Below are 16726 nucleotides of genomic sequence, written 5' to 3'. Positions count from 1 at the left end.
TGCGCATGCAATTATATCAATACTGTAGCGCAAAGTATTTCAATATTTAGGCTAATTATACTAATAATTATATTATTAGTATATTAATATACTAATAATTATATTATTAGTATAATATACTAATAATATATATTACCCACGGCAATGGATCTATGAGTAGCCGACGGATGTATTCCGTCAAAATGGCTGACAAGCGGCTAGGGGTCACGTGACTGGGAGATCCCTATAGAAGTATGTCAACAGAATATTATTTTTTTTTGCTGCTCATTTGTTGTTTTTTTCTCCTATGTTTTTAAACATTTTTAATATTTTTATATACTTTCTTTTCCATGTTCGAAATAAAGATTTCAAATTCAAAGTTTATGATACTTACATGGGTAATTCAAAACTTAACACCACACAACACGACAAGCTTTAGTCCCATCTAGACACTTGATCACTTGGTAGCAACTGCGTTTTTAAAAAGTAAAAGCTTTATAGAAAACACACGAAGGTATTACTGATGTATTTTATGTCATAGAAAAAAATGTGGAAATGTGTCCACCACAAGCAGACACACACACACAAAAACCCATTGACTTCAGGACGATTGAACCAAAAGTGCTAAAATGCAATTCAATTTCCAGATTTTGGCCTACAAAAATACATCATACCTGCAGCACAACACAGGGAAGAAAAGACTATTACAACTTCCGTTTCATGCCGACTTTAAAGGGATAGTTCACCCAAAAATGAAAACTCTGTCATTTATAAACTCTAGCTCATGTCTCTCCAAATTTCTTTTGGGGTCCAAAAATAAACATTCTTCACAAAAAACAACTTCATGCCAGCATTTTCATTTTAGGGTTAGACAGTTCATTAAATATAAGCAAATCAAAATAGATCTGGGGCCAGATTTACTAACAGCTCCAGCGCAAACCCTCTTTTAGTGTTAAAAACTATACCGTCAGGATTTATTAGACATGTAGTAAAAACATTAACGCTGAAAAGGCTTGGACAGGGTTATTTTTGCAGCTGATATTATTGCATATGCATTTGTAAGAGTTTCCCTTTCAAACCCAACATTTATGGGATGTGAGAATTTAAATGAAACATGCAAGGTGATTTACTAAGGTTTCCGCTCGTCACCTAACTGGTATTTGCACCATTATTTACCGCCCTTAAAAAAGCACGTCTTAAACCAGACGCTTGTTTGCGCTGCTCTTGGTGGATTGTGTTGGTCATTATGGAAATGATCCGGCTGAGTCTGTGATCTTTCATTTGTCTGTAAATCACGAGCAGAACTTTCCATTCCCATCGGTGCTTTTATGGGATTGTGCTCTCCAGTGTTGTGCCTGAACGCGTTCAATGAACGATAGTTCATGAACTCGTTCATATTTTGGGCGAACGTGAACTGAACGTGCTGTATTACTGCCCGATGTGAACGCGTTCATTCTGGTGTCTGTGAACGCACGGTCTCTCAGTTTAACTTCGTTCAATAGGGTGCCAGATTTCTATATAGCCTTCCAGGCGAAAACCTGGCTAAAACACACCGTAAACAGGCCTTAATATGTAGCGAAAAAAACACCCAATCTGGCAACACCAGCCACACCAGTGTCGCACGCACCGGAGGGATTATTGGGACAGATTGAAAACTAAAAGTCTAAAACTAAAAGTCTTAAACGAAAACCAAAAGTCTAAGTTTGAAACTAAAAGTCTAAGTCGAAAACTAAAAGTCTAAGTCAAAAATGAATTTGGTATTTAGGATTGGGCATTTGGTATTTAGGATTGGGCATTTGGTATTTAGGATAGGGCATTTCGTATTTAGGATTGGGCATTTGGTCATTTAGCCATTTAGGATTTAGGATTGGGCATTTAGGGATTTAGGATTGGGCATTTAATCATTTAGCCATTTAGGATTGGGCATTTGAGGATTGAGGATTGAGGAGTGTATGCAAATAAGGTGGCGTGGCCCAAATACTGGAGGCTGGGTTTGAAATGGCTGGTGCAGAGGCACCTTATGGACAGCAGAGGGAGCTCCAGTCAGTCCAGTGCTAAGGAGCACACTGTAATGAAACCAAACAGAGCAGGTCTGGAGCGAGGACTGTACTTTATAATGTGATAACTTCAACTTAATGACAGCGTTGTATAGGGGTACTGGAACGGTACATGTATTCCTATTGAACCGAACCGGTAGCCTACGGGCGTCACGGTTCGGTGCACGAATTTACACGGAGAATACAGAATACACGGTATAAAAATAAATCAAACTCTAAATAGCGATACATTTCGCTCTACTCGCGTTTGGTGTGAACGCAGCATAATAAACAGGCTGCGATATCAAGATTGCAATGCTGGAGTGTGTGTGTGCGCGAGAGAGAGAGGGGGAGGCGTGGGCGCGAACGAACTAGGTGTGTGTGTGTGTGTGTGTGTGTGAGAGAGAGAGAGTGTGTGTGTGTGTGTGTGTGTGATTTTGGTTGGGTGACAGTTGTAGGTTACAGTTTGACAAGATTTTAGAGTGTGACAAAAGCACAATGTTGTATTTTATTGCGAGTGTAGATATACACACTTTGCAGTTTGAACTTTGCAGCACACACTCCAACATTGCAATTTTGATATCGCAGCCTGTTTATTATGCTGCGTTCACACCAAACGCGAATAGAGTGAAATGTATGCTATTTAGAGTTTGATTTATTTTTATACCGTGTATTCTCCGTGTAAATTCGTGCACCGAACCGTGACGCCCGTAGGCTACCGGTTCGGTTCAATAGGAATACATGTACCTCAATCCTCAAATGCCCAATCCTAAATGGCTAAATGATTAAATGCCCAATCCTAAATCCCTAAATGCCCAATCCTAAATCCTAAATGGCTAAATGACCAAATGCCCAATCCTAAATACGAAATGCCCTATCCTAAATACCAAATGCCCAATCCTAAATACCAAATGCCCAATCCTAAATACCAAATGCCCAATCCTAAATACCAAATTCATTTTTGACTTAGACTTTTAGTTTTCGACTTAGACTTTTAGTTTCAAACTTAGACTTTTGGTTTTCGTTTAAGACTTTTAGTTTTAGACTTTTAGTTTTCAATCTGTCCCAATAATCCCTCCATACCGTCGCGTGCGTCATCAAAACAAAAAGCAGCATCGACAAAGCAGCGAAGGGCGTCGTATGATCATTTAAACGAGTTTTATGACAAGGTCGGTGAGGATGGGAAAATCTTACATTTCTGTGCAAACCTTGCCCGTCGATAAAATAATTGCTGTCTGTGGTTGTTGTATATGGGCGGTGGCAATAATAATAATAAAAAAAAGAAGCTCGCAGCAACATATGGAAAAAAAAAGAACTATGAACTAGTTCATTTTTTGAAGTATGAACTATGAACTGAACTAGTTCATTTTAAAATTTGTGAACTGAACTTTGAACTAGTTCATGTAGAAAATGAACTTTCCCAACACTGGTGCTCTCACGCTAATTTGCCCTGTTTTGTAAATCTGGCCCCAAATATAGCCTAGTAGGCCTAGTCAACATTTGAAGTGTATCAAAAAAAAGTTAATCAAAGTTGTCCTAGGATGGGTGGTTCAAAATTCATGTATAACTTTGAAGAAAGGTTTTGATCCACTTCAAATGTTGACTACTGCAAATATTAAAGTTATTCATCTAGGCTACTTTAAATACTGGTGATATTGAGACCCAGTCTGGAGGGATAAGCTGACAGTATGATGCTGTTCTGTGATCAGTTGAAGCACCGCAGACTCATCATCAGAGACAGAAGCAGAGTTAACAGCACTGGTCCTGTGGATGATCCTCCCTCCTTCAGCACACAGCGCTCGTACGCCTCGAAGTCGACCTCTCTCACCGCGCACACGTGATCGACGCGGCAGTCGGCGTGGCACTCCGTCAGGTCGTAACCCACCGAGTTAAACTCGAAGTACTTCTGCAGAGAGCACGGGTCGCTGGTGATGCGCTCCATCACGCGGTGCATCGAGGCAGGAGAGGCGTCCGGCACTCGAAACGCCTCCGTCAGGCGGTACTCCTTCTCCCAGCGCGCTCGGGCCGTGTTTGCGTGCGTCAAGTTCAGATAGTAGGTGACTATATCCTTTAGGAACGCAAAACACCAAGAACAGAAGTGTAAATATGTTGTAAGTTTGTTATATACAGTCAAACCAAAAATGATTCAAACACCATATGATTTTTGATCTTTTTTTTTTACTAGTGTGTGCAGGACACTAGTTCATTTATGTAAGTGAGGAGAGCAAAATAAAGTAAACTCATATTATACAGATATATTATATTATACATATTATAAGACATATTATACCCAATAATTCTTCATACTGTGACTAACATTTATACAAATTTGGGACCAAAAGTTATTCAGACACTTTGACCTGAGCATGTTTTGCTGAAGTGTTTTTTCTTTAATTGCTAATGCTCTTTTTACACACAGACTGAACAACATGCTTGGTCACTGGTTGAGCTAAACTGGTATTATCTAATTGTGTTCTTAAATTTAACAGCTGACAGATATTCAACATAATTCATGTGTGAGAGTCTAACAGAAGGACGGACAAAACCAGTGAAATATCCACTGATCTGATAAAACTGAGTTCTGCTCATATTTTATCACCATTTTCTAAACTATAGCGAATAAACTGAGATAATGTGAGAAATGTTGAAGGTGTCTCAATAAATTTTGGTTTGTCATATAAATACAGATTTTTTCCTTGTTGATGCATCTTACCTTGATCACAAGTGTTTTGGTGTCATACTCAAAGATGCGAATCCCAGGGTTATTTCCGCCATCTTTCACACCAGGTAGTGTTGTTATCCAGGGCGTAACTCCTGGTGTCAGGAACATCGCACTTATTGGAGATCCTGTGTAAAAGGATATTGAAAAGTTAGTAAAGCAGCAATTTACAGGGGTTGGACAATGAAACTGAAACACGGGCCAATATTGGAGGTTTCACGCCTATATATATATACATATGCACCAATCCACCAATAGATTACATCAGTAGAGCAGACCCAGACAGCAACATAGTGTCGGCCCAGATCCGGCCCACATCTGGGGCCTCATTTATAACCGTTGCGTCGCACAAAACAGGGCCTGAAAGAGGCGTACGTACGCCACTTCCGACGCATACGTTGTGATTTATAAAAACAAACTTGATGGGAAAATTTGCGCACCTGCACGCAAACTCTGACCCATTTGTACAAACGTTTTGAAGACAGAGCAGTTTTTTGTTTTTTTCTAAGAAGATATCACTGAAAGCTTCTTTGGGGGACCAAAAATGGTTCTTTGATGGTTTTGTCCATAACACATAGTACATAATATCTTTAGTCTCTAGTAGTGTGCAAGCCAAATGCAACTCTGGAAAGAAAAATTAAAATGATGCATGGATAATAAAGGGGAGAAAAATGCTTTGAGAAATGCATTTCTTGGCCAATTTGTCCAAAAAGATGCAGAAAATGTAGCAAAATTGCGGTACCATTTGAGCTGTAGAACATGCGGAAGCTGTCCGTGTGGTGATGCCCGAAGAACTGGCCCAGGATAACAGCGCTGTGCTTCTGGATGAGATCGATGTACAGCTTATTAAACTCCTTTCTGAACCAGGCCTTATCTCGCTTCTTCTCAAAAACCCCTGGAGGGACGTGGCCGATGATGTAAACCTGGGTAAAACAGAACAAAGAATCACACAAAACTGAAGGTTTAGCTCCCTCGCTCTATAAATACTGTACACTGTAAAAAATGATCGTGATTTTAACGGTAAAAGACTAAAAATGCTACAGTGCAAAACTGTTAATTGGCTAACAGAAAGTTTCCTTACTATATACGGTAAATAACTGTGATAGATCTAACGGTACGTACATTTAATGTAATTTTACTGTAAAATAACAGTAAAAATTTTGAAAGTGAAAAAGAACAACTCATTGTATAATTTACAGTGAAAAAACGTAAATTGACATTCCCACAATTCCCTGCGTGACGCTTCACATTTGATTTATTTTTGTTGAAATAACTATGTTTCTTAGTTTTTTTTAATCAGTTATGTACATTAGGGTTTTATGTTACATTTAATGTTGTTAAATGAATGTTTATTGCATTTTTAAAATTTCATGTGTGTTACCATGATGGTGTTTAGTGTTTGTGCAAATAACACTGCGCCGCTTCTATATAATTGTATTAACTCTCTTGTGGAAGAATGCCTATAATGAGCTTTGATTGATCATGTGACTCTCATCACTGCTGTAGTTATTGTTAGTTGTCAGTGTATTACTATGATACAAAACAGATATTAATACTTCAATAGGTTGGTAAATTTGCATTATATCAGATAATGAAATACGGTTTATTACTGTAAATTTTAAGTTAAGTCTGTAAAACCAATAACGTTGCTACCGTATTTTTGACGGTAAAGTTCTGGTAACCACAGCTGCCAGTTTTTTTCCGTAAAAACAACGGGTTTTTTTTTTACAGTGTATAATATATATACAGTGACCTTCTCGTGATTTTTGGCAGCGTCCTGAAGCACTTGGTGAGCCCATCTGAACTGGTCTGCAGGGTCTTTGATGTTTTCTGTCAGTTTGTTCTGGTCATAATAGAGGTTGGTATTGAGCACCATCACTCTGAAGCCAGTTTGATTCAGCAACTTTTCTGTGTAATATCCACCTGTGAAAGACAGAAAATTAACAAGCATAGTTATATGACATTCTTTAAAGCTATATAAGAATTTACGGTAACACTTCACAATCCCATTAAGGTTCCATTTGTTAACATTAGTTCACATTAACAATGAATAAATACATTTATTAATTTAAGTTAAAGTTAATTTCAGCATTTACCAATGCATAATATTATTTAACGGACCTGAGCTAAGTTGAATTATTATTATTAACAAAGATAAATAAATATGAATTAATTGCTCAATGTTAGTTAATGTTAATGCATTAATGTGACCTTATTGTAAAGTGTTAACATTTGTAATATAATAAAATATAACACCCTTTTTTAACCAAACTGGTCTTATAGTCTTTTTTTGTGTGTCAGTGTGTTGTTGGTAATGCGCTGCTTTAGTTTGTACCTGTTTTAAAGGTTTCTTTGGAGGCGGTGTGCAGCCAGTCGTGCCACAGGTTTGCTGTTTGCTCATAAATTCTGTTCTTTTCTGGAGGCATTTGACTCTTTGGATGGTAGTCATGATTTCCCATCGCAGAATACACCTTGGTTTCTAAAGAAATACAGATGTACAATGAATTTTATAAACCAAAAAATATATATAGGTATAGTATAGGCCTAATGAAACACATACTAGGAAAGACAGATTTGATGATGTGGGTGAGGTTGCCGATTATTCTCAGGACGGGTTCTTCTCCCAGCTGCTCATTGGGCACATGAGGCGTATCATCTCTGTGGAAAACAGTTCAGCAGAGGAGAGGAAAGTACATAAGTCAAATGTTTGAGACGCCAACTCGTTCTTCATTATTGTTATTTCCCCAAATAATATTATGGAAGAATGGGGATTGTATCATACCCTTGTTGGCCAATTTTCTCTTACTATAATCATTGCACACGCATACACATTTTATATTTGCTTCCAAAACTTTGCTTTAAAAGCCTTTGGCCTGAAAATTATTTTTTGACATTTGACTGTCAGGGCCCTATTTTAAGGATCTAAGCGTAAAGCGCGCGGCGCAAGTGCACTTATGGCGTGTCCGAATCCACTTTTGCTAGTCTAACGACGGGGAAAATGGTCGGCGCACCCGGCGCATGGTGTAAAAGAGTTGTCCCTATACTCTCTTAATGAGTAATGGGTGTGTTTTGGGCGCTACGTGAAATAAACCAATCAGAGTCTCATCTCCCATTCCCAGTTGTGGTCGCTGGCGGATTCCCTATTTACATGGCGGGATTTGCAAGCGGAAAAACTGAACGCTTCTCTAGCGAGGAAACTGATCAGCTCGTGCGCGAGGTTAAAGCTGTGTGTGTTAAAATGTTAGTTAATGTTAATGCATAAATGTGACCTTATTGTAAAGTGTTAACATTTATAATATAATAAAATATAACATCCTTCAACCAAACTGGTCTTATAGGTCTTGTGTGTGTGTGTGTGTGTGTGTGTGTGTGTGTGTGTGTGTGTGTGTGTGCGTGCATGCGTGTGTGTGTGTGAGAGAGAAGTAAAAGCGCTCAAGCATACAAGCCGGATTCCACCATATCTTTATGTACACAACATTAATCTTTTACATTGTAATCCTTTTGTTTTTGGCATGTTTGTGTGCTGTCCCTGTGTGTGTAATAAGCAGTGTGTGTGTGTGTGTGTGTGTGTGTGAGTGTAAGCATGTTATGGACCCGCTTAAATGCACCCTTTTAACAACAAAAAAATAATGCGCCATTGACTTTAGTCCAGATTTCATTTGGTCAATGGCTCAGTCTATCTCAGTTCCTCAAAATAGCAACGCTCCAACAAATGCGCCCGAACACACACCTCGTTCTTAGACCAGCAGCCCATGGGGGAACAGATGGGCGCAAATGCATTTGCTATTTAAACAACGTGGCGCAGGGCGTGAAAATGAAAACTGTGTCGGGCTGAAACTAGCAAAAGACACTTGCGTCACGCCGGGTGTATGATAGAGCCAATAATAGTGTTGAATATCTATTTAAAATCAGTAAAAACTGAATAAGTGCTGCAGGGATGACGTGTTTTTGTAGTTGCATTTTAACATGTGACCATGATATAGTTCGTTTAGAGCTTACGACTTCTGCCGATTGTATAGGCTTCAAAATTCGTGTTGGATTATCATAATGAACAAAAGGTGCATGAATCATAAACTTTTGTTGGTTTCTGCAATAATCTAGAAGCCAAAGGAAAAATCCAACTGGCTTTTTTTTTTTTTTTAAGGGAATCGGGGTGATGTGAACTTGCGGGTTTAAATACATCAGTAGAGTCGCGTGAGTTTAGAGGACATGTGGCTCATACCCCGTCCAAACGATGAAGTCCGGGTCCGGCAGGATCTCTCTCATGGCGTGCACTGATGAGTTTATTAGAGTCCACGGGGAGTCACAAGAGTAATCCCCAAATATTCCTGCATTCGGGGTCGGACGGCCTCCACTAGATGCACATTTTGATGCCGAGTTACTCCCTACATCATAAGACGGATCCCAGTGGAGGTCTGAGATGTGCCAAAAATGACCTGTGGCAAACAAGTGCATAATCATCAGAGATATAATAATCAGGCTGGTGATATATTGATCATACATTTTCCTGAGATCTCATTTTAAATATATAGTCCGTCTTTTGGGATGACTGTTTCTCCTAATTTAGGTTTCAATGTCTTGTAACTCTTTTAAATTAAAAACAAATGGGGAAAAACTTTATGCTCTGGGAAATTTTGCCATTTGCCATGTTTCATTGCGTTATTATCACAAATAAAACAATCGACTGCACTGCAGGCACAACTACGGAATATGAGTACAAAATATTTTTAATAATATTTGATACATTTTCCTAGGATCACTTTTGGCCACTAGTGTAAGGTAAAAAGTAAATAAATAAATAATTTTGCAATCATTTTTTTTTGTATATATAATATTAAATCAAACAATTTAATAAAAAATGTTTTCAAAAATAATAAATAAAATATTGTTGACCACATAATGTCCTTATAGCATGCTAGTGGGAGGCAATCTGCCAATTTTTTTGTATCGATTTTTAATCCAGTTGTAATATAATTCTACCTCTGAACTGTATTGTAGTATCAGTTGTTGCATAACCAAGTTCAAGTGTTCATTGCACGTTCGCCTTCACACTGCCTTAAAATCAGCTTTATTTCTTCCATGTTAAAAACAAAACATTATCTCATGCTCGAATAAATTCATAATGGTAAAACACTGCCGAAAGCTTTGCTCTTCAATAAACAACTTGTCACTTAAAATAAGTGGAGTGTTATTTAAGTTAAATCTAACCTGTAAAACATTAAGACATACCTGTCAACACGTTACTTCTACCAGAGACAATGAAGATGTTGAGAAGAACAACTTTCCAAACACATGCCATTGTGAGCTTGTCCGTCAGTGTGTGAGAGATCCAGGGACTGCGCTCTGAGTGTGTGAGAGATCCAGTCCACAGTCCTCCATAAACTGACAGATAAGATAAGTCAGCTGGAGGGAGTAAACAGAAAGGGTCGGTCTTCTCAGCAACACGAGCGCTAGTTGTTCTCCAGCTGTTTACAAGTGTTAGAGAAGAAGTATGTGACACATTTAGTCAGTCTATTTTAGTGTGCTGCTATTTTGAGGGTAGACTATAACACACGTCTTGCTGTTCATACTGTAGTAGCTCAACATTAAAATGAAAATTGTAGCCTCATGTATGAAAGTTCTCTGTGTAACAATAGCCTTTCAGAATCAGCTTTTCCACACCGTCTTTACAAACAAACCACAAATCAGTGTTAAATCTATTTAGTCATAAATATTGTACTTTATATTACACGCAGGAGGTGACGTACTTGAGTGACTGTACTTCATACTTTGTACTTTAGTACTGTTGAAAAGGAATAATTGTATTGTACTCAGATTTCCAAGATATAAAACATACTTTTTATAAGTGCAAAGACATAAGTGATCTTTACTACAATTAATTGTGGCACCTTTTTACTTATTTAAGTATTTTACACCTTTTAAATAGTTCAGTTCAACTTAAAAACTCCCTGTGTAGGCTACTTTTTACAGAATGCATATAACATTCATATTTGACAATTTCATTCTCCATATAGGCCTACTATATGGGGTTAAGTAATGCTTTCTGTACACCTAAAGACTTTGAAAAGATTTAGAAAAGACTTTATAAGATTATCAGCTCACATCTAAAGACTTGGGTTCACAGTTTTTAGTCTCAGACTAAAGATTTTACAAACACTGAATCTTGTAGTGACACTATTTACAGGACTACAACTAGATTATTTTAGCTTTTTATTCCCACCAAATTCCTCCCATCATGCTCAGCAGTGATTTAACAAAAATGGAGGAGAAGCAGCTACAGTTAGCTACTGCATCACATTATGTTGTATGATCCAAAATATTTCTGAAGGTAGGCCTACAGTGGTGGTGGTATGTAAGATAAGATAGACCTTACGTTCCCACAATGGGGAAATTCTCAGTGTTGCAGCAGCACAGTGAATAGTTGGAATTTTTTTTTTATAATAATAATGTAAACGATATATACAATAAATAAACAGAGCAGTGATGGCTGCTCAGTGCAGTGATGGTGTTCTGCAGGGGGTGGGAGTCACTGTCCAAATTATGTGATTATCATCATTAAATAATAATAAAAATAATAATAAATTATCATTATTATTAAATTATATAAAGGCAACCATTCAGTCATGTGGAAAAAAATAGGACACCATGAAAGCCTGTCTATTTTTCAACATACGGACATGTAATAACAATTTTAACAATACTGAAGGACCCAGCGATTTAACTAAACTATTTTAAAATAAGGAAGGCCTTTTTAAGACTCTCTGTGAAATGTAATTTTAAAAGAATGCAATTTTTGAGGAGGAATAAATTAGGACACCCCCCCATATATTTCCCCCACACTGCTTATGAGTGAAAGATATCAAAGGACTTTGACATCAGCCATTCCACCATTTTATCTCACTGAATTAATTTCAACAAAGGGGGGTATCACTAGTTATTAGGGGTCCTAATTTTTTCTTCCATTAAAATAGGCATTTTTATGCATATTTTTTGTTTGATGAGTAAAAAAATATTAATTTATATTGTTTAATTACAATAAATCACTTTCTTTTCCAGGAATGAAAAAACATCAAATTAGACATTGTTATGTGAACATTTCTTAATAAAGAGTTGACTATTTAATGGGATGACAAGCTCGACAAGGCGCTCCTCTTTATCCACGGTCCATTTTCGCCTACTTGGCGCTCGTTGTGTTTCCACGTCCGTCGACATGTTTCTTTGTTGTGACTGATGGCTTCCTGTTTCCTGTTTCCGTTTTTCTGAGAACGCTTTTATTGGTTGTTGATTGTTTTACGTCACTATGACTACGCTAGGACTTGCGATAATATCAAACATGTTAAACATGCTAAATCAATAGCGAACACGGCGGCGAGCGTAATGTCTCGTTCCTTGCCTTTCAGGGAACCGAGGTTACGAAAGTAACCGGAGACGTTCCTTATCAAGGCTACGGAACTCGACATTACGGATGTCGTATATGGGAACTGTATAGAATCCCGCCGTGGCAGCAAACAACCACTGACAACAGACCCAATACCAAAACCGCCCCTCCCCAGTATGCAAGCGTCTGATAGGCCGAGATTGACCAATAGCGAACCTCTAACCTCTGATTGGCCCAAGGGGACCAATCACAAGCTCACAAACACTGCCAGAATTTGTATAACCCGAGCAGTATAACCGGGGGAAGTTTGCACTGTCGAAAAACAGGGCAATAACAACAGTAAGAGAAGGACAACGCATAGCGGTGACAACAGTACAAACACACAAATAGCACACAGAACAACTCATAAGCAAAGCGCAGAGCAGCTCTATCCAGTGCTGTGTGTGCAATCAACTCACCGAAAGCACTTGAGACGCTACAGAGGGCAAATCCAACTTGTAAAACCTGGCAAACGTGTTCTGAGAAGACCAGCCAGCCGCAAGACATAAATCCTGAATAGACATACCCTTAGTCCAAGCCCACGAGGAGGCAATCGCTCTAGTCGAATGGGCCTTGACGTTAAGGGGGCATTCCTGCCCCAGGCAATCATAAGCCAAAACAATAGCGTCCACAATCCAGTGAGCAAGTCTCTGTTTAGAGACCCCCCGTCCCTTGTTGCACCCACCAAAGCACACAAACAGCTGGTCCAATTGTCGAAAAGCTGCCGAGCGAGAAATGTATTCCCTGAGCGCTCTGACTGGGCAAATAGCACTCTGAGCAACCGAATCCTGAGAGGTTGATGGCTCAGTGGACAGGGCAGGCAGAGAAACAATCTGCGCTCTGAACGGGGTATTGAGCAACTTAGGAACGTAACCCGGCCTCGGTCTGAGAATTACATTACAGTTTCCCGGTCCAAAGCGAATACAATCTTCACTTACCGAGAAAGCCTGTAAATCCCCAACCCGCTTCGCCGAGGCGAGAGCGAGAAGCAGTGCCGTCTTAACCGATAGCTCCTTAATGGCAATCGAAGCTCAGGGCTCGAAAGGCGGTCGTGACAAAGCGTCCAAGACCAACGTTAAATCCCACGGCGGTACCGAAGGCGGCCGTGCAGGGCATAATCTCCTAGCTCCCTTGAGGAACCGTGTCACAGACGCATGTCTACCGATAGACTGTCCGTCAACAGGGGGGTGAAACGCGGCAATAGCGGCCACATATACCTTCAGAGTGGATGGTAGGCTCCCTTCGTCCATCCTGTACTGAAGGAAGCGTAGAATAACCGACACAGAGCAGTTCGCTGGGTCTATACCGACATTCTGACACCATTTCGAGAACACACCCCACTTCAAAGCATCCTGGCGCCTGGTGGACGGAGCTCGCGCCTCCGCGATGGTATTCAAAACACGCGCATGCAGCGAGTCCTGCCCGCTCAGCGACCCTGCAGCGGCCACACATCGAGGTTCCACAGCCCGGGGTTGGGATGCCAGATCGTTCCGCTCGCCTGAGACAGAAGGACCTTCCTGAGCGGAATCTTGCATGGCTGTCCTGCCAGTAACTCTACCAGATCCGCGAACCAGGGCTGATTCGGCCAGTTCGGGGCTACCAGAGTGACCGCCGCCTTCTCCTCCCTGATTTTGCACAACACCATGGGCAAAATTTTCACCGGAGGAAAAGCATAGAGGCGGACTCTCGGCCATCGCGCGGTCAGCGCGTTTACCTCCCGGGGGGAACGAGACAGCGAGATGAACATCTGACAATGCGCATTCTCGCTCGTCGCAAAGAGGTCGACCTCCGCTCTGCCGAACCGATTCCATATCAGCTGAACCGTCCCGGGGTGAAGCCTCCACTCCGCTTGGGGAATCCCGCTTCTCGAGAGCATATCCGCCCCGCGATTCAGAACGCCGGGGATGTGAGCCGCTCTCAGCGAGAGGAAAAATCGGTCCGCCCACAGCAGAAGATTCCGCCTGCCTGAAAAGGGCTCTGGAATGTACCCCGCCTTGGCGATTTATGTACGAGACCACGGAAGTGTTGTCGGTCCGAATCAACACATGCCGATGCTTCAGCCGAAACCGGAAGGCTTTTAGAGCTAGAGAGACCGCTTCTAGTTCCAAACGATTTATGTGCCACTCCATCTGCTTCCCTAACCACCGATGCGCGAGAACCAGCCAGTCGTCCAAATGGTTCAAGACGCGCATCCCGCTCGATCTGAGGGGTGAAAGTGCCGCGTCCACGCATTTCGAAAACGCTCGGGGGGCTAGGGCTAGTCCAAACGTACACCGAATTTTCGAACGCAAACCTCAGGAATCGCCTGTGACGCTTTACTATCTGGATATGAAAGTAAGCGTCCTTTAAATCCACTGAAGCGAACCAATCCCCGGGGCGAATTTGCGCCAGGATTTGCTTCAGAGTAGTCATCCTGAAGGCGCGCTTGTGAAGCGCTCTGTTGAGCGGTCTCAGATCCAGAATGGGGCGGAGACCCCCTCCTTTCTTCGGTACAACAAAGTAGCGGCTGTAGAATCCGTCCTCCCACTCTTTCGGGGGAACCGGTTCTATAGCCTTCTTTTCGAGCAAGCTGCACACTTCTTGCCTCAGCACGTGAGCGTTTTGGGGCAAAGTTAATGACTGAATTACGCCGCGGAAGCGGGGTGGTCTGCGTTTGTGTATCCGCGCCGAATTATATTCAACACCCACGGCGAAATGCCCGGAATAGCTTCCCACGCTGCCTGAAAATGACTGAGTGTGGGCTGATATAAACCTGCGGTCATCGCCGCTATGTGAGGGCTGGGAATATTTATTGACCGTGACTCTGCGCTGCTCGAAGGCAGGGCGGGTAACACAGTGTGTGGTGCAAGAGGAGAAAAAAAGCTCTGTTTGTGAAGTAGTGATCTGCTTTATTTTTGAACAAGAAACAACATTGACAACATTCACAAAACAACTGCACGCGCCGCTCGCAGAACGCCGAGGGACCAAGTGCATTAGAGCGCGCCGCTTGGACACGGGGCCGACCTGGCGCTCTCTTCTCATCTTGCCCGAGCGGTCAGGACGACTGCTTAGGCCTCGCAGGGGACGCGGTGGGCTTTCTGCGCGGGCTCCTCTGCGTCCTCTTGCTGCCCGCTCCATGCCACTGGCCGCTACGGCCTCTACGGGCATCCGGTCCCGGGCGGGGCGCTGCCTGTCTTCTAGCCGCGGCCTGAGGTTGGCGGCCCGAGGTTGGCGGCCCGAGGCGGAAGACGAACGAGAGCGAGGCTGCGGCTGCGGCGGCGGCGGCGGCGGCGCCCTCCGAGGAATCACGTGGCTCATGGCTTTCGCTTTCTTCTGCGTCTCGGAGTAACGCTCAGTGACTTTCTCCACGGCGTCTCCGAACAGGCCTGCAGGGGAGATCGGTGCGTTCAGCAGCGTCTTCCTATCGGCCTCCTGTACGTCCGACAGGGTGAGCCACAGGTGTCTGTGGAGGACCACCAGGAACCCCATCGAACGGCCAATTGCTTGGGCCGAACGCTTCGTGGCCAGGAGCGCGAGGTCCGTGGCCGAACGGAGATCTCGGATGGCGTCAGCGTCGATAGAGGCGACGTCATCTAGAGACTTGAGTTGCTTAGCCTGCAGCACTTGGAGAACGGCCATGGCATGCAACGCAGAAACCGCCTCCCCCGCGGCACCGTAGGCCTTGTTAGCTTGGTGGGCCGTAAATCTGCAGGCTCGGGACGGCAGGCTGCGGTCCGAGCCCAGGGCGGGAGCCGACGGGCAGAGGTGCGCGGCGACGGTCTCCTCGACGGGGGGGATGCGGAGGTAGCCGTGGTCCCCCGCCTCGTCCACGGGGGCAAACATGGCTTGGGTGGAAGTGAGGGTGCGCACCGATTGCGGGGCCACCCACGACTTCACCACGTGCTCATGCACGTCAGGAAAAAACGGTGTTCCTCTTTTCGAAGCGGCCTGACGGCGGCTCGATTGGAGGAACCACGTATCCAGTTTGCTCTTTGAAGGTTTGTCGGGAGCCTTCCACAACAGGTCCAGTTCCTCGACGGCCTTCGAGAGGATACGGAAGAGCTCGTCCTGCAGGTCCGCCGGGGTCTCTTGCTCCGCGGCCGCCCGCGATGCGGCCTGCTCCGCACCCCAGTCGTTCTCGGAGGCAGACAGAGACATGGAGTCGTCTTCCTCACTCGCCCCGAAGGAAACGAAGTCAGCGACCTCGCGAGGGGGCTGAAAGGTGGGGTCGGGAAAGCTCACCGGGGGACGAATCTCGACTCGCGGTTGGGGGGGGGGGGGGGGGCTACCAGCGGCTCAGTGGCGGCGGTAGGCCCGATCCCCGCTGCTGCGCGAGCCTCTTCCCTCCTGGCTTTGAGAGCTCGGAGAGACATGTCCGCGCAGTGGTCGCAGGACCCTCCGTCCCTGAGGGCTGACTCGGCATGGGCCAGACCCATACACGCGACGCAGAACAGGTGCGTGTCGGGGGGCAAGATGTGGCCCGAGCACAAGTTACAGTTAGTTGCCATCGGATGCAGGAGACAGTGCAAGTATCTCGGCGCAACTTCAACGCCGGCAAAATAATCCAAGTTGTAGTGAAGTATCAGCTTTCTAGCA

General features: G+C 43.2%; 1 protein-coding gene across 1 annotated transcript; it reads right to left on the bottom strand.

The window, feature by feature from the left end:
* Positions 1-3710: 3710 nt before the first annotated feature.
* smpdl3b (sphingomyelin phosphodiesterase acid like 3B) lies at positions 3711-10155 on the bottom strand. The gene is made up of 8 exons (XM_056263131.1): positions 9964-10155; positions 8957-9170; positions 7295-7392; positions 7070-7213; positions 6488-6657; positions 5477-5657; positions 4729-4862; positions 3711-4083 (listed from the first exon to the last, which is right to left on the bottom strand). The coding sequence occupies exons 1-8, from the start codon at positions 10031-10033 to the stop codon at positions 3721-3723; spliced, it is 1374 nt and encodes a 457-aa protein (XP_056119106.1). The 5' UTR covers positions 10034-10155; the 3' UTR covers positions 3711-3720.
* Positions 10156-16726: the final 6571 nt, after the last annotated feature.

Source organism: Rhinichthys klamathensis, unplaced genomic scaffold (assembly GCF_029890125.1).
Source record: "Rhinichthys klamathensis goyatoka isolate OS25496 unplaced genomic scaffold, OSU_Roscu_1.1 h1tg000198l_1, whole genome shotgun sequence".
Lineage (NCBI taxonomy): Eukaryota > Metazoa > Chordata > Actinopteri > Cypriniformes > Leuciscidae > Rhinichthys > Rhinichthys klamathensis.
The sequence above is the reverse complement of the archived record's forward strand: the minus strand, read 5'-3'. Positions and strand labels throughout refer to the sequence as shown.